This window comes from Gobio gobio, assembly GCF_949357685.1.
Source record: "Gobio gobio genome assembly, chromosome: 3".
In the NCBI taxonomy this organism is placed as follows: domain Eukaryota; kingdom Metazoa; phylum Chordata; class Actinopteri; order Cypriniformes; family Gobionidae; genus Gobio; species Gobio gobio.
This window is the reverse complement of record NC_137099.1, coordinates 24,223,047-24,246,606: the sequence shown is the minus strand read 5'-3', so window position 1 is coordinate 24,246,606 and position 23,560 is coordinate 24,223,047. Positions and strand designations below refer to the sequence as shown.

The following is a 23,560-nucleotide window of genomic DNA, read 5'->3' as shown; positions in this document are numbered from 1 at the left end:
TTCCTCTACTGTTTGATGAGGTGAAGATCATGTGACCTCCAGAAGGTGTGCAGGTCATAGAAAAACACACACACCATCTGGACACAAGTGACATACACCCTCATTACTACAAAATTACACACCACAAGACACACTCAAGTATGCAAAGAGACGGCTGTGGACTGCCTTACAGAATGGGCCTGTTTTACATTTGTTTTCTGTTCTAGTGGCTTTTAGAGGGAGAGGGTTTTTTTTTTGCTCTAATTCTCTGATTTAGTTCTGGTTAGGTCAGAATAAGCCTCTCTGAGTGTTAGAAAGAAAGATAGAGAGACTGTGTCTGTCTATCAGAAAGTGATTGTAATTCTAAGCATTTTACAGCTTCTCTCACAGAGAGATTTCTTGGAAGGAATCCTCGCTGCTTATGAAAGAACAAAAAATGGGGTGAGTGGAAAGAGGAGAGGAGGGAGATGTGTGCCAGTGTGTATATGACTCGCTGTCTGGGGGTGAGAGAGACACACACACATACACACAAACACACACACACACACACACACTTAAATACCAAAGAGAGAACCCCCCTTTCACTAAAACTTTCTCTCACACAAACACACACACACACACACACACACACATCTCCATTCAGAGACAGCCCCACTGCAGTAGTTCTCATTAAGACCAGAACATACACACACATTTACACACTTGCTATTTTATTCTGCTCATGGATTGTGGGATGCAACTGCCAACCTGGAGAGGACACCAGTGGAGACTCATCCAGCATTTCCTCCAGATGACCCTCTTGCTCTCCCTCCTGTGCCCACCCACAGAGCCTGTTCCCTGGGACAACGACTTCAGCAGCGGCACTGGAGAGGTAAGAACCGCAGAAAATGAACAAATGATACCAGTCAGCAGAACTAGAATGCATGCAAGTATCTGTAGCAAACAGTGTTTATCCAGAACAATATGTTAGTGTGTTGGGATACATTAATTAGGATAAATCAATATGTAGAAATCCACATAAATTTGCACTTTAAAAAAACATCTTGGTAACTTTAACATCTACAGTATATATATATATATATATATATATTACAATTTAATATGTTGAAATCTACATAAATATGACTTGACTTAAAAAAAAATATTAGAAATGTCCTGGTATTTTCAGTTTATTTCAAAACAGTACATTGCAGCATTTTAAAATTATTCACATTTTACAAAAATGTAATTGTTACAATATATATATATATATATATATATCTTAACCTATGAGTACTGTGAGAATGTTATGTGAGTAGATTATACACTACTGAGTCCAGTTTAGTAGACACTGGAGCAAACATTGATGGCTCTTGTAAAGATCAACTGGGGGACAAAACATTTCAAAACTATCCAGTACAGATGTGTGTGGGGAGCTCTGGGCTCAGGTTTTGCCTACATTGCCTACAAATGTCCCTATAGTAAAACCCGAAATCACCTCTTTTGTAGGGGTCAGCCAATGGTCCCCACAAGGAAAATGGCTTGATAAACATACTAAATAACGTATAAATAACATTGTTAAAGAATGCCGAAAGGTTTATGTGAGGTTTGGGGGATAGAAAACATCATGAACTCAAAATAAAAACAAAAGAAGTCACTGGAAAGTCCCCACCATGATAGAAAAATGTGTGTGTGTTTTGATGTCAGGAAGCAGAATGTTTTCAGTCTGTCAATGATATTCTTAAAACTAAGCTGTTTCTTATTGTAAGTCTGACAAACTGGGAGAAAAGGTGTGTTTTCATAGTCTTAATCAATCCCAGTTCGTATAGATGTTTTTGGAATTAGCAATAAAGCAGTTTAAGCATGTGATGGCTTGCAGTGTGAGTAAGTTTGAATCATGAAATGATGTGGTCCCTGTCTGACCATAAAGTGTGTGTGTGTGTTTCTCATTATTGTGTTATGCTAGGGACTGATGATGCTTTGAATGAAAAAGTTTTAGGAAATGGCTTACAGTAAATCATTGCAATTATAGTAGCAGGGTTTCCAAATCTGTAAATCTCAAACACAAACAGTCTCTCCCCTCATTGATCAGTTTTTTTCTGTATTTATCTTTGTTCATCTGCGGGTCTGGGTGAATACTGGATTTGATGTTTACATGTTCAGTATACTAAAACTTTACAATAAAGTTCCTTTTGTTAACACTAGATGACTACATTAGTAAACATGAATTAACGTTGAAAAATAAATACTAAATGTGTATGTTTTATTATTTATTGGACCTAAACTAAAATGAACTAACAATGAAGAGTATGCATTTTTATTAACTAATGTTAACAAAGATGAATAAATACTGTACATGTTAAGTAATGAGACCTTATTGTAAAGTGTTACCTAAAATTTTCATGAAATATGCACTAATGTGCTTTGAGGCTCATTTACATATCAACTATAAATGATTGAAAGCAATTTACAAGCATAAATACAGCTCAATGTGAGTGCATTTTGAGTGAAAGACAGCCGTGCCCTTTTGAAGAGCTACATGTTTGCTTTTTTTGATTAACTCTTGCTAGATAAGACAGCCAGTGTTGATGAATTTTCTGAAATCGAATCATCTTAGCTGTTCAATTTTGATTTTAATCTTTTTATTAATAAGATCTCAAGCAAACACATCTGCCCAGATAGTCTACCATTTGAAGTGGTGAAATCCCTGTCTTCATCTGTGTGGAGTCATTACTCAGGACTGATTCAGCTCTAGAGGTAGACTCATGTGTGTGTGTGTGTGTTGTTGTTGTTATCGTGCAGGGCTGTAAGGGTTTCCAGGTGGATGTATGTGGTGTGTGCGCAGGGGATGGAAGCTCATGTGAGCTGTTCAGCGGGACACTCTTTCTTTCTGTGCTCTCTGTTGGCTACCACAAGATCATGGACATCCCCTCTGGAGCTCAACGAATCAAAATACAGGAAACACAGAAGACCAGGAACTACTTAGGTAATGGAACTGAACTCCTGCTGGCTCTTCTTTTTCATTTACTTCAGGCTCATTATCAAGGCACATCCCTCAAATGGTGCAATTTAATGTTAAGTGCATAAGCATTCGAGACATAAAACACGTTTGTGTGTGTTCGAAGAAATATATGTTAGATAAAAAAACAACATGGTGAGAATACAAATAAATAATCTAATTCTGTTAACTTTTAATCATATTTTAGTATTGACTGCATTTGTTGTGCACAACCATTCAATCCTGTTATTATAAGAGTGTAGACAAAATTATTAAACAAATAATGTACACTACTATTCAAATATTTGGTTGGTATGGTTTTTGTTTAGTTTTATTTATTTAATTTTTTTTTTTAAATCAGTCTCTTACACTCACCAAGGCTGCATTGACAGAATAAAAAAACAAACTGTAATATCGTGAAAAATATATATATTTAAAAAAAAAATTTTTTTAAATCATTACTCCAGTCTTCAGTGTCACATGATCATTCAGAAATCATTTTAATAAGCTGATTTGGTGCTCAAGAAGCATTTCTTGTTATTATCAATGTTGAAAACCATTGTGGTGCTTATTATATTTTGGGAAACCATGATATATTTTTTGATGAATAGAAAGTTTAAAAGAAAAGCTTTTTTTAAAAATATATTTTAAATGTCTTTATTGTCACCCTTGATCAATTTAATGCATCCTTGCCGAATAAAAGTATTATCTTCCTTCAAAATAAATAAATAAAATCTTACCAACCCCAAACTTTTGAACAGTAGCGTACTTAATTGGTTTATCAATAACTACAAATCAACATTTGGTTCCAGTACAGCTTAAATTATACAAAAACCTATAACCCTGTTACTTGGACTTCTGGCACAGTATGCATATACTTTTATCACATAATTATATAATTATACATACTTTTGCATATCATTTTATCAATTTTGAATATTTAATGTTTGTTGGTGGAACAAATCATGCTTTTAAACTGTATGTAGACATGTCCCAAATATTGGTAGCAGGGTAACGAACCTCATATAAAGTGGAATAGAATATATATTAAAAACAAACAAATAGCTTCTTTCACTGAATAGTATTAAGCATTTCAGACCCTATTATACCCTATTCTTCAAAGTCATATTAAATTCTTTTAACTTGTCCAAGCTGGTAGACCACTTTGGACCAGCAGAATAACAGCTACCACATTCCAGACACCAGCTGGTGTGGCCTGGTTTTTTCCCAGTAAGGTTAATATGTATGGAACCATGTATCCTCCTTCCATCCATAATCTTTTTCCCCCCTCTCATGTTCTTCAAGCTCTCAGGACAGCGACTGGTGAATCAGTGATAAATGGTGACTGGGTAATCGACAGGCCAGGACATTTCTATGCCGCGGGCACTCAGCTCACATACAAACGACCCAATGAGATACGCAGCAGAGCGGGAGAATCCATCACTGCTCCTGGCCCAACCAATCAGGAGCTGCATCTCTTTGTGAGAGACCACTCTTACTGTATGATATCACAAAACTGCCTTGATTAAAGATACATTAATAGAAAGTGGCTTAGTGTGGCAGATAATCTACACTGTAAGAAAAGTGTTGAGTTAATACAAAGGAATTGTCAGTATAGATTTTTCACAGGTGTTTTACCCGTATTTTGTTTTAGGGTTAAAGAAAATTAAATTGATAAAGTTCTGCTGAATATGAACCATTTTCTTACAGTGTGATGTAATGTTAGGAAGTATGTTTTTATGATAACAAGGACTTCTGATTAAAGTATTAGTTCACTTCAAAATGAAAATGTCCTGATATTTTACTCACCCCCATCTCATCCAAGATGTTCGTGTCTTCGTTTTACGTAAGTTTTTTTGAGGAAAACATTCCAGGATTTTTCTTCACATAATGGTTTTGAATTGAAACTAAAATGTTGAAGGTCCAAATCAATGCAGTTTCAAAGGGCTTTGAAGGGCTTCAGATGCTCTGCGTGATCCCAGACGAGGAATAGGGTATTATCTAGCGAAACGATTGGCCATTTAAAAAAAAAATAAAAATGAATATACTTTTTAAAGGTGCACTATGTAAAACATTTTGAGTAAAATATCCAAAAACCACTAGGCCAGTGTTATATATTTTTTTCAGTTGAGTACTTACAATACCCCAAATGTTTCCAACTATTTGTAAATTGTGAGAAATTGCTATTTTAACCAAGGAACCGGGACGTGTGAGGGAGTCGCCTGTCGATTGCGTCATATCTGCGTTACCCTGCAGTCGCCGAGCGAACGCACAGAGTAACGTCATAACATAATTTTCAACACACTCAGACAGATTTATCTAATGCCGCGTTTCCACCGCAGGAACTTTCCCCAGGAACTAGGAACTTTGGGGTGGTACTTGGTGTGTTTCGACCGCAGGAACCAGGGTCTAAATGAAGTTCCGGGAAAATATTTCCCCCTCCGAACGGCCCTGCTCCCGGGGTAGTACTTTTTCAAAGTTCAGGAACTTTCAGGGGTGGGACTTGGGCGCTGAACATGCTGATTGGTTGAACTCACGCAGCTTTTTATTTCAACCGGCATTTTTTAAAAGTCTTTTGCTAGGTTCGTTCTGCGTTCAGTAAATATCAGTCTTGCTCTTTCTGTCCGATGGCGCGCGTTCGTCTCAGCCATCTCACGGTCAATGTCCGTAAGAGTTGATAATAACCTACGTTGTCTTATTAAAACTTTACGAGCTCTCAGAATACGCTTTAGTATCAGTGCTCGTCTCTTTTCCGCCATTTTGTTAATGACCTCTTTAGTAAACCAATACATAACCAGCAAAAGCAGCACTGCTTGAATCTCCTCCATACTTGTTATTGTTGCAGACAGTGTCACGCAAACTGTCCGTCGCTGACTGGGAGGAGCAGTCGCGCGCAGTCCTACATCACCAGACTAATTTGCCTAATCTTCATGGTACTTTAGACCGCGGTGGAAAAGCAGGTCTGGGGGAAAAAAGTTCCAGTAAAAAAAGTTCCTGGTACAAATTGTTCCGGGTAATTTCGGTGGAAACGGGGCTTAATATGATAAACAGAGCTGCGTTACCTCATACTCATGACGGGAAAACCGGAAGTGTCGCCGGCGACTGTGTCATAATAAAAGTCCCACCAGAGACTGTGTCACAATAAAAGCTCTTCTCATTAACAAATCGCTCCAGCGGCCTTGCTCAGCTCCACAACACTTGGCCCTGCTCTGCTTCATACTACAGTAAAAAAAGTCCTATCCCGATTCTTTTCCACCGGCTGTGAGGTGAAGACCACATGTCCCAAGATTCTGCGCTCAAACGCGGTGTCATCAAACTACGCCTTTGTTTTAAACAGGCGATTGTCACAGGTTCAGGGTGTGACTCCGGCTCTTCCTGTTGTTTTGTCCTGTCATTTTATGCAGCTTCTGTTGTGGCAATAAACAATTGCTTATATCCTCTGCGTTTGAGTCCTCTCTTCACACATCCCAGACAGCGACCTCTAGTGGACGGAAAAGTTACATAGTGCACCTTTAACCTAAATTGCTCATCTTGCGCTGCTCTGCGACGTGCTAGTGATTGCGCAATCACGTCGAAAACGTCACACTAGACGTAGACAGAAGTACCGCCCCATGCGACCGTGCGAGGGCTAATGCAAACTCCCTTTACCAAAAAACACTTGTTTTACCTTTTTTGTGCTAATGGCCATTTATAATGGGCGAATAGTCTTCGCATGTGCACTTTGTAAACACGGGGGCGGTACTTCTGTTTACGTCTAAGTGTGACGTTTTCGACGTGATTGCGCAATCACTAGCACGTCGCAGAGCAGCGCAAGATGAGCAATTTAGGTTAAAAAGTATATTCTTTTTTGAATGACCGATCATTTCGTTAGATAAGACCCACTTCCTCGTCTGGGATCGCGCAGAGCGTCTGAAGCCCTTTGAAGCATTCATTTGGACCTTGAACATTTTGGTTGCAATTGAAAACCATTATGTGAAGAAAAATCCTGGAATTTTTTCCTCAAAAAAACTTAATTTCTTTTTGACTGAAGAAAGAAAGACATGAACATTTTGGATGAGATGGGGGTGAGTAAAATATCAAGCAATTTTCATTTTGAAGTGAACTAATCCTTTAAGTCCATATGAATAGTGTGTAACGCTGTGGATTTTTAGTTTTAAACTCATATTTTTCAGGTGATTTATCAACAGCCTAATCCAACTGTTTATTATGAATACATTCTACCCAAAGACCCCATCACTGACACTTATTCAGATGCCTATTCTTACTCTAGTGTACTTCCTCTGGGTAAGTATTTCATTAATATACAATTCACTTAAATTCATATACAGTGCACTACTCTTCAAAAAAGAGTTTTTTTTTTTAAAAAAATTTTTAAGAAATAGTTGTTATCAGCATTTAATTGATCAAAAGTGAGAGTAAAGACTTTTACATTGTTACAAAAAATATATATATTTCAAAATATATACATTTCTGTCTCTTTTCCTCTCTCTCATCCTCCAGGAGAGAGTTATGGAATATTCCCTGATACTGAGAATAGTGACAGGGAAAGCTCAATGAGCAGCCCTCATCCTAACCAAGTTCCATTGGACCTTATAACCCCTGAACCAGATCCTCAATACAGCTGGGTTGCCATGACAACAACATCCTGCAGTGCCACCTGTGGAACAGGTAGTTTTATTGTTAGTCCACATTAATGTGCATTTGTGGTCTTTTCTTCGTTTAATTTGGTCTGGGTAAAATAAGAGGTCTCTTAAAAGTTTCCTAAAATATGTGCAAGACAGAGCTAGAAAATAATTGTTTTTGGCACTTAGATATATAAACACATTGTTGTGTTGTCTAATGAATAGTGTTCTGAATTTTAATAGTTGCACACACACGACATTCACGCATTCCAGAGGTTTCATAATGTCCTCACTGTTTAAAATCTAAATCAAATCCTGAGTAACCATACTTTTGTGCCTGCAAATAAAACCAAAATAGATTGGTATTCTACCAACAGCAGACACTGTACTTGTAAGACAATGGTATGTCTTGTCTGTCCCGTCTGTCTCTGTTTAATCTGTTTGTCTGGTGTGTGTACCAGGGAGTCGTAAGGTTGTGTTCAGCTGTGTGGAAAGGGCCACTCAAACTACTGTACCGGGGGATCTCTGTAGCCACACCAGTCATTCTGGGTCCCAGGTAGAAGGGTGTCAATCACAGCCTTGTCCAGCCTTGTGAGTGAACATCTTTATCTTCAGACAATTAGTCTGAAAGCATCTAGAAAAAACAAACAAACCAGAACTAAAGTTAGTTTAAGATTAGTTGGTTAGTCACTAAAGTTAGTTCAATTATACATGTACGTTTTCTTTATTTTTGCTCGTTAAGGTGTGCGTATTGACACAAACTTCACGTTTCAATTCAATTTCGATTCGTGAAATTTTTGAATTGTGATTCGATTCCATAAGTTTAAACTTGAACTCTGAGTTGACTTAGCCTGAGATGGGAAACTCTGAATTTTGGGTTTCAGAACAGCTGAATTGAGTCGGTTCAATCAACTCTGAATAGACTGACTCTGAGTTAAACACATGCACCCCAACTATGAAAAGCCACGATCAATGGAGCTCCAAATTTATGATTCACCATGGCAACAGCACCCAACAAACAGACGTTTGTATACTTCCGGGTCAGTACGCAACTTTAATTCTTAATTAGTTTAATTAAGTTTAATTTTCATGGTATCCAAAAGGCAAAAAAAATTGTGGCAGCAGCTAAAAATGAAAATCAGGTAAAGCTTTAAGCATAACAGGTTCATGGGTGTAGGTTTAATGACTTTACAAACATTTGACATATTAAATATCATTCAGTGTCCAATGTGAAGCAGCTTTTCCCCACATAGTCTAATAGACCCTTTTCGCAGACTATGATGACGCATTTTAACGGTCATCAATATCTCTAAATGAGATAATCTCTCAATATCTATCGTAAATCCTGCAAAGTTTTTTGTATTTTCAGTTGTTTTTTATTTTTATGTATGTACATTTATAACACTAATACTTTGTATTATATTACTTTTGCATCAAATATTTAAAAAAAAGTTACCGCTGCTGTGAGGGTGTTTCTAATACAGCGTCTATGGGAGTGATGGTAAAAATTAACATCTTTCTCTATTTTCACTACCATTATCAATCTCACTCTATTTTTTCCCTCTTTTTGAAAGTTGTGAAAGTTTTTCTTTTGCTATTTGAGCAAATGGGGACACAAAAAATATATATTTAATGTACTATACTCATTCACTGCTATAAAACTTAACCCAACTATGATGACTTCCGCTCTGAGAAACCCGGAAAGGTGAAAATGGTCTATGCTCTTTTCACATAATGAAATGTGCTCTGATCCCACCTGTTACATTTATTAATCAGGGTAATGACATTAACATTTGACTTCTACTCTGGCCAGCCAAACACCAGCACCACTGACAGATGAAGAGGAGATGGAGGAAGAATATTAACATCCAACAGGAAAAAGAATAAAGTATTTGTAGGAAATAAAGTTGACCATAAAAATTGTACATAAATGTGTTTAACAGCTGGTTGTGGTTATGGCATATATCTCGGACTACCATCTGGCATTCTTCCATTCCACACAATAATCTGTTTTCAGAAAGTGTGATGATGGGAATATGAGTGTCATCAATGCATCCAACCACTGGAAATCCTAAGGAAATTCAAATTGTTAGGTTACTTTTAGGTTTATCAAGTGAACGTCAAGATCCTTCCTGTTTAAAAGGATATGCCATTTTTTGTCACTTTGACAGTGTCCTCATGATGAAAATATGAGCAATGAATGAATGTTTCTGCACTGCAAAAAATGCTTTTCTTACTACAGTGAGGAAAATAAGTATTTGAACACCCTGCTATTTTGCAAGTTCTCCCACTTAGAAATCATGGAGGGGTCTGAAATTGTCATCGTAGGTGCATGCCCACTGTGAGAGACATAATCTAAAAAACAAAATCCAGAAATCACAATGTATGATTTTTTAACTATTTATTTGTATGATACAGCTGCAAATAAGTATTTGAACACCTGAGAAAATCAATGTTAATATTTGGTACAGTAGCCTTTGTTTGCAATTACAGAGGTCAAACGTTTCCTGTAGTTTTTCACCAGGTTTGCACACACTGCAGGAGGGATTTTGGCCCACTTTGAGCTCTGAGTTTGAGCTCCCTCAAAGATTCTCTATTGGGTTTAGGTCTGGAGACTGGCTAGGCCACGCCAGAACCTTGATATGCTTCTTACAGAGCCACTCCTTGGTTATCCTGGCTGTGCTTCGGGTCATTGTCATGTTGGAAGACCCAGCCTCGACCCATCTTCAATGCTCTAACTGAGGGAAGGAGGTTGTTCCCCAAAATCTCGCAATACATGGCCCCGGTCATCCTCTCCTTAATAGAGTGCAGTCGCCCTGTCCCATGTGCAGAAAAAACCCCCCAAAGCATGATGCTACCACCCCCATGCTTCACAGTAGGGATGGTGTTCTTGGGATGGTACTCATCATTCTTCTTCCTCCAAACACGTTTAGTGGAATTATGACCAAAAAGTTCTATTTTGGTCTCATCTGACCACATGACTTTCTCCCCTGACTCCTCTGGATCATCCAAATGGTCATTGGCAAACTTAAGACGGGCCTGGACATGTGCTGGTTTAAGCAGGGGAACCTTCCGTGCCATGCATGATTTCAAACCATGACGTCTTAGTGTATTACCAACAGTAACCTTGGAAACGGTGGTCCCAGCTCTTTTTAAGTCATTGACCAGCTAAAGGCAGACTAACAGGTCTTTGAGGGTCAGAATTCTAGCTGATAGACAGGTGTTCAAATACTTATTTGCAGCTGTATCATACAAATAAATAGTTAAAAAATCATACATTGTGATTTCTGGATTTTTTTTTTAGATTATGTCTCTCACAGTGGACATGCACCTACGAATGCAGTTTCAGACCCCTCCATGATTTCTAAGTGGGAGAACTTGCAAAATAGCAGGGTGTTCAAATACTTATTTTCCTCACTGTATGTATTTTTGTCAAGTGGCAGATAATTTAACTTGTTTTTAGTAAACTTCGCTTACTTTAGATTTATATTTAATTTGTAATTTTTGATATCTGTACTTGAAATACGACAAAAATACTCAAGAAAAGCATTTGTGGGGAGGAGACCGAAAGAAACTCTGGGTTTACCAGAGAAAACCTGCTCCAGACCAGGTTAGGTTCACAGAGTAAGTTACCCTGGTAACTGACTCTGAGTATAAGTTATACTTTTAGAATACTTTTAGAAACGGGCTTGACTTACCCTGCTTTCTCGGGTTTGACATGCCTCCCATTCTGAAACAGAAAACTCAGAGTTTCCCTCATTTCAGGGTTAACATACTCAGAGTTTTCACTTAACCTCCTTTCTGAAACGGGCCCCAGGTGTTCATTCATGTTTATTTCGCTATAACTAAAGCGGAAGAGATTGTTCACGTGCACTCTCTCCGCGCTGCCGCTTCGTTTATAAGATGCTACAGTGATCTGTCACGCCACACTAAAGAGCGCCAAAACAGTATTAATTGTTTGAATTTGGAAACTTGTTTCATATCAATGATATCTAAAACTCGTTTCATTTCAAAAGTAACAAAGTACAATGCGTATTGCGATTTATTTGGATGGGAGGCGCGCTACAATGTCTGTTGATTCATCAACTGAAAACAGCATCAAAAGATCGATTCTCTATCCGGTTCAGATACATCCATTTAGGCCTATATGTATTCTTCTTAGCTATTCCACCCCGAAAACTGACTTGTTACTAAAAACTTGAACATTTAATTTTATAAGATAGAATGTAAAACAAATGTTTGAGTAGCCTACCCTTGTGAAAAAAAAGTTTAGCATACTTTTAAAAAGAGTAGGCTACGTAGCCTATATTATGTAAATGATAGGCTAAACTTTAAAACAATATAGGCTAGGCCTACTTAAGTTCGAACTGAAATTAATGTTTTCAGCAACTTAACTGCATGTTAATTAAATTGTTTAAATTTATATTAAATGCAACAGCTGCACGTTAGAGTGCTTTTTGACCCATTAAGCAGGACTTTATATGTAATTTCATAATTAATTCCATTTCTTTGAAAGACGGATAAGGCGTACTGACAAGTAGATCATTTTAACGATATTTAATGTTTTAAAATGCAACTCCATCATTAAAAACTACAAATTATATATATTTGTAATTTTTAATGATGGAGTTGCATTTTAAAACATTTTAAATACATTAACTTTACACATAATAGTTATAATCAAGTCCTACTTTAGCCTATATGTACCTTAGTATTGTCACAACTACTTGACAAATACTTAATCATGCTTTTCTTAATGAGGTACAAGTAAATGACAAATGTACTTAACTTTTCTGCATCGAAGCCAAGTACAGGTGCTGGTCATATAATTAGAATATCATCAAAAAGTTGATTTATTTCACTAATTCCATTCAAAAAGTGAAACTTGTATATTATATTCATTCATTACTCACAGACTGATATATTTCAAATGTTTATTTCTTTTAATTTTGATGATTATAACTGACAACTAAGGAAAATCCCAAATTCAGTATCTCAGAATATTACTTAAGACCAATACAAAGAAAGGATTTTTAGAAATCTTGGCCAACTGAAAAGTATGAACATGAATAGTATGAGCATGTACAGCACTCAATACTTAGTTGGGGCTCATTTTGCCTGAATTACTGCAGCAATGCGGTGTGGCATGGAGTCGATCAGTCTGTGGCACTGCTCAGGTGTTATGAGAGTCCAGGTTGCTCTGATAGTGGCCTTCAGCTCTTCTGCATTGTTGGGTCTGGCATATGGCATCTTCCTCTTCACAATACCCCATAGATTTTCTATGGGGTTAAGGTCAGGCGAGTTTGCTGGCCAATTAAGAACAGGGATACCATGGTCCTTAAACCAGGTACTGGTTGCTTTGGCACTGTGTGCAGGTGCAAAGTCCTGTTGGAAAATGAAATCTGCATCTCCATAAAGTTGGTCAGCAGCAGGAAGCATGAAGTGCTCTAAAACTTCCTGGTATACGGCTGTGTTGACCTTGGACCTCAGAAAACACAGTGGACCAACACCAGCAGATGACATGGCACCCCAAACCATCACTGACTGTGGAAACTTTACACTGGACCTCAAGCAACGTGGATTGTGTGCCTCTCCTCTCTTCCTCCAGACTCTTCCTCCAGACCCTGATTTCCAAAGGAAATGCAAAATTGACTTTCATCAGAGAACATAACTTTGGACCACTCAGCAGCAGTCCAGTCCTTTTTGTCTTTAGCCCAGGCAAGACGCTTCTGACGCTGTCTGTTGTTCAAGAGTGTCTTGACACAAGGAATGCGACAGCTGAAACCCATGTCTTGCATACATGTCTGTGCGTAGTGGTTCTTGAAGCACTGACTCCAGCTGCAGTCCACTCTTTGTGAATCTCCCCCTCATTTTTGAATGGGTTTTGTTTCACAATCCTCTCCAGGGTGCGGTTATCCCTATTGCTTGTGCACTTTTTTCTACCACATCTTTTCCTTCCCTTCGCCTCTCTATCAATGTGCTTGGACACAGAGCTCTGTGAACAGCCAACCTCTTTTGCAATGACCTTTTGTGTCTTGCCCTCCTTGTGCAAGGTGTCAATGGTCGTCTTTTGGAAAACTGTCAAGTCAGCAGTCGTCCCCATGACTGTGTAGCCTACAGAACTAGACTGAGAGACCATTTAAAGGCCTTTGCAGGTGTTTTGAGTTAATTAGCTGATTAGAGTGTGGCACCAGGTGTCTTCAATATTGAACCTTTTCACAATATTCTAATTTTCTGAGATACTGAATTTGGGATTTTCCTTAGTTGTCAGTTATAATCATCAAAATTAAAATAAAATAAACATCTGAACAGTCTGTGTGTAATGAATGAATATAATATACGTTTCACTTTTTGATTGGAATTAGTGAAATAAATCAACTTTTTGATGATATTCTAATTATATGACCAGCACCTGTATACTTGTGTATAATATTACATAGTAAAGTACACTTAAAATAAACTCTTATATTTTGTTTTTAAAAAGTATAGCACGCTTAACTTCTTTATAAAAAGAAACTTATTTTTTGTACGGGTAGATTTGAACACAACAAATGACAAGCAGTCCTACATTCCTACATCTCGGAACATTAATAAATTGTCCATATGGGCAATGGCCATTTGGATTTGATTTTCAGATGGTGCAAATGAGAAGCACATGTGAAATAAAACCAAGCAGTTGTCCTTCAATCAGTGTGTTTGTGTGTGTGTTTGTAGTTGGGATGTAGGGGAGTGGTCTGAGTGCAGTAAGACCTGTGGTCCAGGTTTCCAGTATCGTCAGGTGATTTGCCAGCAGGCTCAGGGACACAATGGCAATAGCACAGTCGTTGTGGCGACCAGCCTCTGCGACGACACAGAAATGCCAGAGACGACCACTGTGTGCCAGCTCAAGATCTGCAGTGAGTGGCAGATCCGCTCAGAGTGGACAGAGGTTTGTGAATGTGTCTGTGTGTAGGGAGAGTGGGATAAGATGAGCCAGTTTTTACTTAAGTACTTGAAGCAAGAAGACATAATCATGACAAAATCTACAATTAAAAGAATGCCATCTATAACATATCAGACTATTGAAATATTGACTTGAATAAAGGTCTCAGTTTAAAACTAAACTAAGTACTGAAACTAAAAAAAAAAAAAAAAGCTAATTCTAAATTTTTATTAAATACTATAATAGTACATAAATTATACTAAATAACACTGTTCATTATTACTATCTAAATAATCTAAATTTAAGGGATGTGATTTATTTTATTATTATTATTTATAACAAGGTAAGTTTATTTGGACATTGTCATAATACCTGCCATGAAAATAATAATAATAATACCAACAAGAAAAAAAACTTTCTGAATGTAAAGCCACATTTATGTAAAACATTTTATTTAATTGTATTAGGTACATTTAAATATGGCTTAAGTAAAATACTGCCTGGGCTCACAGCATGGTCATGTAACAAAAATTGTGCTGGTGAAAAGTAGAGTAAAGTGTAGATTGTGGCTTATCTTGCCCCACTCTCACTCTCGAGTGTTTTTTCCTCTTCTTTCTTAAAAAAATAAAAATTCAAAGGATTACGTTTATTCAACAAGGATCCTCTAAATTAATCAAAAGAGACAGTAAAAACGTTTACATTGCTACAAAAACATTTAAAATAAATCTTCTTTTGAACTTTCTATTTTATAAAAAATCATGGTGTACACAAAAATATTAAGCTACACAACTGTTGTCAACATTGATAATAAATGTTTCTTGATCACTAAATCATAATATTAGAGATTTCTGAAGGATCATGTAACACTGAAGACGAGTAATGGCTACACTTAAACAATTATAAGTGACATTTTAAAATTAAATTAAATTCACAATTTTACTGTATTTTTGATCAAATAAATGCAGCCTTGATGAGCATAAGATACTTCTTTCACTCTAAACTTTTAAACGGTATTGTAGATGTGAAAAAGAAGGGAATATGTAAAATGATAGAATTTTTATGAATTATAACCTGCACAATATACGATATATTAGGCCAGCATATTTACCAGATCATGGTCTTTGGAGGTCAATAGCCATCAAAGTGCTCAGAGAAAACACTGATTCCAGTTAAACCTCTCTCTCTGTCTCTCACTCTCTCTCTCTCACTCAGTGCTCGGTGCCATGTGGAGTAGGTCAGCGCAGAAGAGAAGTCGTGTGTGTGGATAACCTGGGTGACATCGTTTATGATGAGGAATGCAACATGGCCCTTCGCCCACAGGACCTGCAGAACTGTGACAAAGGAGTGTGTGCCAGCAGCTGGTTCTATTCTCTCTGGAGTGATAGGGTGAGAAATCAAGCGCTTTTCTTCAGTATTTCCCAGTAGCACTTCTAAAACAGCTGTTTATGTCTCTCTGCAGTGTTCTGCAGACTGTGCGGAAGGAAGTCGCAGCCGGTCAGTGGTGTGTATGATGAGTCAGACCAACTCACTGCCACTGGACAACTGCGATGAGGAGGATAAACCAGACAAACTCATGCCGTGTGACCTGGGACCCTGCACACAGCGACTGGAATGGTACACAGGACCCTGGGGACAGGTGCATGGACACAGCCGCACAAACACACACATGCAGAAAGATTAGTTGAAGAACTAAAATAACTAAAGCTAAACATTAAATAAAAGTAAAGGTATATAGAATTAAAAAGTAATAAAACATTATAAAAGCACACAACAAAAGTACAAAAATTTAAATGGAAATTAAAAATAAAAGTAAATTTAAAGGTGCAGTGTGTAATATTTATGAGGATCTATCGACAGAAATACAATATAATATACATAACTATGTTTTCATTGTTGTATAAAGACCTTACATAATGAACCGTTACGTTTTTATGACCTTAGAATGAGCCAGGCCCGGTTCCAGAATCAAATCACTGAGGGTGCTCTAGTAAAGTGCAGGCCAAGCAATGGCTCCACCACTATTTTTTTTCCCATTCACCAATCAATTTTTATGTTTCAAGGTTTTTTTTTTAATCCAAAATTTGTATAAAGATGATTCTTAATGTTATGAAAGATAACAGAATAATTTGATATACCATTTTACTTTATGCAATATGTGTGTAAACATGGCCATAAATGCCATTCCCATTCTATGTGATGCATCTGTATCTAATTTGCATATTAATGTGTTTTGGGACAATATGTCATGTAAAAAGACGTGTAATAATATTTTCATAAAATGTCTCATATTTCATAAGAATATCCTTATTATAAGAATAAGAAATTCTCTAAATAATGTCCTCTACAGAGGCAAAACCTCTATTTTGGGTCATTTGAGAGAGAGTGGCATTTAGATTTAGATGTCACTTCCGAAACTTTGGCCGTCAGTCCTCTTAGCAACAATAAGTTTTATTCAATGAATTTTATAGACTGTAGCATCGAAAGTGAGCCAAGATCACCATGGGCCAGTTGTTCAAAACATTTAATCTGGATCAAAATGATCTGGATTTTGAAATCACATGTTTTGTTATCCAGGATCAGGTAATCCATCTTACTTTTGTACCGGTTTTTCAAAGCAAAATTGGATTGGATCACCCTGATCCAGATACACACCTTTTCAGATTACCAAATCTGGATTACTAGTGCTCTACGGAGCCCCTAAAGGGACATGATGTTGGGAAAAAAAATTATTTTGCATTCTCTCAGAAAAGTTTTGCGTAGCGTTCACCCAAGAAACCTTTTGACTGGTTCATCTCTTATAATTGATAAGAAGTAAAAAGTCTTATAAGTGATAAAAAAACAAAACAAATGTTGCATTTTTTGACCAGTTTTAAAGTTTTACAAAATTTTCTTCCTGGAATCCACCTTGAAATCCTACAAGTTGGGAAAGTTGGGATCAGGATGATCCTGTTTTTTTGGATCAAAGTTATCCAAATCCTACTGACACATTTTGAACAACACAAACCGAAGGTTTGATCCAGATTAAAACTAGGATTGGATTCCGTGATCTAATCTGATTTCAGATCCCTTCTTTCCCTTTTGAACAACCCATTTTCAAGATTTGATCCAATCCGATAACCAAAGTCCGATCAGCTTACCTTTGAACAACTGGCCCTATACGATCACTAAAAAGCTGTTGCTTTGTCAGTTCATCGCAATCTCACAAAATTCCTTTAAAATGTCAACAATAAATCTCTTACTTACATCGTGTCTTGACTTTGTTTGATAATGAGAGGTTTCATGAGCCTGCATTAACTCAGCACTGAATAAAAACTCTGATCTCTGGTGAGATTCTGATCGCGTTCAAGAGATCAACTCACCGCTGCAAAAACTCGCTGTAAATAGATGCATTTGACGCTCTCCAGAGCTCGGACACAAATTTGCAAATCTGCCAAATTTGTTTCGCCAATATTCTTACAGTCTCAACTGTAAGTGCTTTTGCTTGCGTTTGAGGGTGCACCCTCTAGCACCCCCGTAGAACCGGGCCTGGAATGAGCCATTTTTATCTACATACACCGCGGGTCCCCTTACAGTGAAGTCACCATTTTGCGCCGCCATGCTTCTACAGTAGCACTAAACGGACAAACTGCAACAGAGCTCTAGCTACTCTCTGCTGTCTCAGACGATGACATCTTAGTCCTGTGTCGGCCACTGTAACTTCTTTATGTGCTTCGCGTTTGCATTTGGCAACCTCACTGCTAGATGCCGATAAAATGTACACAGTGCACCTATAACCTGTTAACTGTCATTGTCCCGTGCTCATGCCAGTTTTTTAATTGCGTTTTTTTCTGTCACATATTTTTTGTAATCATTAAAAATTAGGTATCATTCAAAAGCTAAAACAATCAAAATTCATCCTGTGAAAACTATTTTAAAATTAGACATTGCATTACCGTGGAAATGGTACCTTAAATCCTTTTAGCGGCTCCTCCCCCTAGTGGGCGGTGTCATGTTTCACATTTTACAAAATTTACTGCACTATTTTATAATCAAATTTATGTTTAATCTTGACAAATCACATATGGTTGGAAAGGTCTGAGACTCAAGGTTCCATAATTGACTACTGTTTTGTGATAGAAGTGATATTGTGACAAATGTATTCATTTGTTACAGGAGAATGAGTTTCATCCAGTGGCTATTTTTGGCATAGGGCCTAATCAAAAGCTCACAGGTATCTCAATTTGTGTGATATCAACTTTAAATTTGGAACAAAACTCTGTTAGATATTTGGCTTTGATTGAGCAGTTTTAGAGTTCAAATTATTTAGTAAATTATATGTGTAAAATGTTTAGTGTAATACGTTTAATTTACAGTAAACTTTCATTAAGTTTAAGCCTTTACACATCTATGCTCAAAAATGGAGATGACATTAAAATATTAAAAAATACTATAATATTTTGAACTGAAATAACTCTGATTTTGAACTATTCATTAAAGCTCATAAGACTTGTTCGTTTTTGGAATTGAGCTGCATTGGTACCGCGGTATGTTTTGGATTCACTAAAAAAAAAAAGATTTCAAATACTCAAACCCTGTTTGCTTATTTGTGTGTATGTGTGTGTCACAGTGCTCATCTGAATGTGGCAATGGTACCCAGAGTCGAGGTGTGGTCTGTGTTATCCAAAACAATGGCCAATTAGAATTCACCTCAGATGACCGCTGCTCTCACCTGCCCCGTCCTCCGAGTGGACAGACCTGCTATTTGAGGAGTTGTGGTTCGCAGTGGTACATGACAGAGTGGAGCTCGGTTAGTTCGTCACACACACAGTGCAACTTCGACCAAGCTGTTTCAATCAACTTATTTAACAAGAATGTTTTTAACTACCTCAGTGTTCTCGTTCTTGCGACGGAGGCTTTCGAGTGAGGGAGGTACGTTGTCTGCAAGATGATCTGACCACAAGCCATGACTGTGATCCTGCAATTGAACCTGAAAATCAAGAAAAGTGTAACACACACACCTGCACGCCACAGATTGGTAAGATTTTCTCCAGCTGTCACTTTCTTTATTTAAACTAAAACTACAGTAAAAAATATAAAAATATAAGTTATTTTAAAATGTTAATAAACACTACAATAGTATAATTAAAGGGTTAGTTCACCCAAAAATGAAAATCCTGTCATTAATTACTCACCCTCATGCCGACACGCAGCAGCACACAAACATTTTTAAATATTAAAAATAAAAGGATTCCTCTCTGGAGAAGCGTTAGTATTTCCGCTCGCAAATTCCGCCATGTAAATAGCGAATCAGCAATTGTGCAAGTGCAACTGGCTTTTAAAGGGAATGGGAGATGAGACTCTGATTGGTTTCTTTCACGTTACGCACAAAACACACCCAGGACCATGCACCTGGACCGTGTTAGCAAAAGTGGATTTGGACACGCCCCAAGTGCACCTGCACCATGTGCTCAGATGGTTACAATAGGGCCCAATGTATTAAAGTGAAGGGAGACTGTAGCTATCAAGCGCCATGAAATAATAAAGTCAAAAAAAAAATACATTGTGTTGTTCTTGATGGGGGAAAAAAACATAGGTTAGAATGATCGTAATGACAGAACTTTCATTTTTGGGTGAACTGTACCTTTAAGATGTTTCTCTTTTCTCTCTCTGTAGATGAGTCCTGCAGGGATATGTACTATAACTGTGTGGTGGTGGTCCAGGCTCGTTTGTGTGTGTACTCATACTATCGCACCACATGTTGTGCATCATGCTCTCGGGTCATTCAGAGAGACACACTTCATGGAATCAGGTGATCCGGTCGCCTTCTTGGGATGTAACATCACTGCTCTCCTTTCATGAATTATGATGTCCTCGTCTCATCATGACATCATCGCCCACCTGTTTTCAGCTGGATCTGACCCTGAGATGACTTCACTGTTTATTCACCTCTCTGTCTTTTACTTCAAAAGACTTCAAGTATACATTCACTGCCCTTCTTTTTTAAAACACAAAATGAGAATGCTCCATGAGCAATTGAATATTTATTGCAAATAAAAACTGAGCCTCTTTTACTTTAAATAAATGATGTCTAAAAATTAACAATGCAGATTTCAAATTAAAATGTTCATTTATGACTATTAACCACTAAAGATTCTATATGAACTCTTTTTTATTACTTATATAAGGGTGTGTTTACACGACACCGTTTTCAACTGAAAATGGTAAACTTTTTAAGTGTTTTGGCCGTTCATTTACACGACAATGGCGTTTTTGGGGTCTGAAAACGCAAGCTTTTTAAAACGGGTTTCAATGTGCAAAACGATGCCTTTACCTTTGCATGTAAACAATAGAAACGCGAATTTCTGAAAGATTGTGACGTCATGCGCTTGCATATTACATTTTCACACATGCATATTACGTGTTCGTGGGGTGTTTCTTGACAAAGAGACATCGCCAACTACTGACCTGGCATGCATAATACAGCCTTTTTAGTCATTTTCGCAGATCCGTGTTAACGGGGATCGTTTTGACAACGTTGTCAACTGTTATTAGTACATTGTTGTCCTGTAAACATGCCCTGAATATAACATCTAAAACTTTGCTTCTCTGCCATTGTAGAGAGGTCATTATATTTTTCATAATTTAGAGAGGTCCACATGCAATATTAGCTGAGGTTTCTTGCTCCAAACTAAGTTTAGTTTTCACCCTTTTTTTTATCCTTAATTTTAAAGTTCCAATGAAACGGAAGTAGCAACAGATCTCCTGAATTGTGACGTACTTTTGAGCAGGGCCGTAACCACCAAATACATTGAGGGGGACACCCCCCCCCCAATAATTAGAAATGGCCAAATTGTCGCCCCCCCGCAAACTTGAAGGGGTGAGGTTTAAGCAGACTAAATGGTTGGAGAAGTTATCACCTGAGAGAAGTCTATTGTTTTGACCAAAAGATTGAGTTATGAGACTTTGATTAAACATTATGAGGTCAAAACATTAACAAAAAAAATTAAACTTGCATGGATGAGTTGTTTACAAATAGGTTTTAGAACATTCATTTAAAAAATATACTGGGTGTATTTAATTTTAATGCAGACTTTAAAGGCCTGTTTTTAACTACTGTATATATACAACATTTATGTAAACAGCCTCTTTTGTATGTGAAATGAAACCGTGCTTATGTTGTTTGCAAAATTTCAACAATTTGACTTTTTGGACTGGGGAGGTTTTGATTTTTGTTTCAAATAGGAAAGAAAAATACTATGGAAGTCAATGGCTACCGTCAACTGACTTGCTTTTAAAATATCTTCTTTTGTGTTCAGCAGAAGAAATAAACTCATACAGATTTGGAACAACATGAGTAAATGATGACAACATTTTTATTTTTAAGTGAACTATCCATTTAAAGGGGACCTATTATGCCCCTTTTTACAAGATGTATTTAAGTCTCGGGTGTCCCCAAAATGTGTTTGTGAAGTTTCATCTTAAAATACCTCACAGATCATTTATAAATCCATATTGTATATACTCATTTTGGACTACAGTCAGGCGTCAAGACGCACTGTAAAAAATGAAAAGTTGACTCAACTCAAAATTTCAAGGCAACTTGCTGCACAGCTTTTTTGAGTTTACTCAACTTTAGACGAAGTTGTTCACTCAACCCAAATCACTGAGTAAAGTCACAGGACTCTTTTTTGTTCAGCTAACACAGTTTATTTAGTTAAAATGACTTGTAATTCCTTGTTGGTTTGTTTCAATAAATTATGTTACGTAAACTTTTTTCAACCCAAATCACTGAGTAAAGTCACATGACTCTTTTTTGTTCAGCTAACACAGTTTTTTTAGTTAAAACGACTTGTAATTCCTTGTTGGTTTGTTTCAATAAATTGTTATGTGAGCTTTTTTCTGTGAGTTGTACGGACAAAGATGTTTTGTTCTAGTTAGCATTTGCACAATGTAAAAAAATAAAACTATAACTGCAGTTTTCAAGTTGTTTATTATACTGAATATTGTCAAAAATCAATAAAAAACAAAACGATGTTTTTTTAAAAAGGATGCTCACATCAAAATTTCAACGTTCCTAGCAAGTTTAGTTTTCAGAGACTGCAGAGCAGAAAGTGCCCATTTCCATAGCACCAAAAAAACTAAACATTCTTAAAACATAATTTAACAATTCACAGTTCAACAATCCTTTCGTATGTTTCATAGTTCACCGAAAAATAAAAATTCTGTCATCCTTTACTCACCCTCAAGTTGTTCCAAACTGGTATAAATTTACTAGACAATGGTGGCCTAAATCAGCCTGGTAACAAACTCTTCAAAATATCTTCTTTTGTTTTCAACAAAACAAATGAATTCATACCAGTTTGGAACAACTTGAGGGTGAATAAATGACATAATTTAAAATTTTTCAGTGAACTATCCTTTCAAGATACTATTTAATATCTGTTCAACTTCAAAGATGCCCACAAAAGATTTGAATGTTCACAGCAAGAGTTTAGTTTTCAAGGACTGTACCCTTGCAGAGCAGTGCGTGCCCATTTCCAAAAACACCTTCTCGATTATCTCAAAAGTATATTTGAGTTCTTTTGGGTATTCAAAATCCAAGGCGTAGATAAGCCCAAACAGGCAAGAAAGAGCAGATGGTAGGTCTGAAATGTCTTTAAGAACAATTGCCGCCTCCAAAACAACAGCAAAGTTTGTAAAGAAAGGCAGCACGCTAGGGGCGACATCATCCTCAGTTACAGCAAGAATTCCCATTTTCATCACTCTGGTCTGTCTGCTGGAGATGTGTCCTAATGAAACAACAAATACATCATTATCAGCTGATCTCAGTTTTGTATCTTTTTTATTTAGAAAAACAACTAATTACATGAAACAACCAAATATCATAGTTTTGCAATGTACATACTGAACTGTCCTTTTGTATGTTAATAAAAGTTTTTAATCCAATTGACCTACATTGTATGAACAAAACACCTAACACATACTTCATATCTTTGTATAGTGGTTGGAATGTAACAGTTTGATATAATATACATTATAAAAGGTTGCATATTCTTTTAATACTGCTAATTTATATTTAAT

General features: G+C 37.0%; 1 protein-coding gene across 1 annotated transcript; it reads left to right on the top strand.

The window, feature by feature from the left end:
• Positions 1-511: 511 nt before the first annotated feature.
• On the top strand, positions 512-23,423 carry adamtsl7 (ADAMTS-like 7). The gene is made up of 12 exons (XM_079813667.1): positions 512-850; positions 2,761-2,944; positions 4,262-4,437; positions 7,129-7,240; positions 7,457-7,624; positions 8,040-8,169; positions 14,293-14,506; positions 15,713-15,886; positions 15,960-16,136; positions 19,107-19,286; positions 19,370-19,514; positions 20,153-23,423. The coding sequence occupies exons 1-12, from the start codon at positions 701-703 to the stop codon at positions 20,290-20,292; spliced, it is 1,950 nt and encodes a 649-aa protein (XP_079669793.1). The 5' UTR covers positions 512-700; the 3' UTR covers positions 20,293-23,423.
• Positions 23,424-23,560: the final 137 nt, after the last annotated feature.

Excerpts from the sequence above, each read along its gene's own strand:
- adamtsl7 (XM_079813667.1), top strand. The coding sequence starts at position 701 with ATGGATTGTGGGATGCAACTGCCAACCTGGAGAGGACACCAGTGGAGA. Across the intron at positions 7,241-7,456 it reads CTCTAGTGTACTTCCTCTGG|GAGAGAGTTATGGAATATTC; the intron begins GTAAGTATTTCA and ends CTCATCCTCCAG. Across the intron at positions 16,137-19,106 it reads ACACAGGACCCTGGGGACAG|TGCTCATCTGAATGTGGCAA; the intron begins GTGCATGGACAC and ends TGTGTGTCACAG.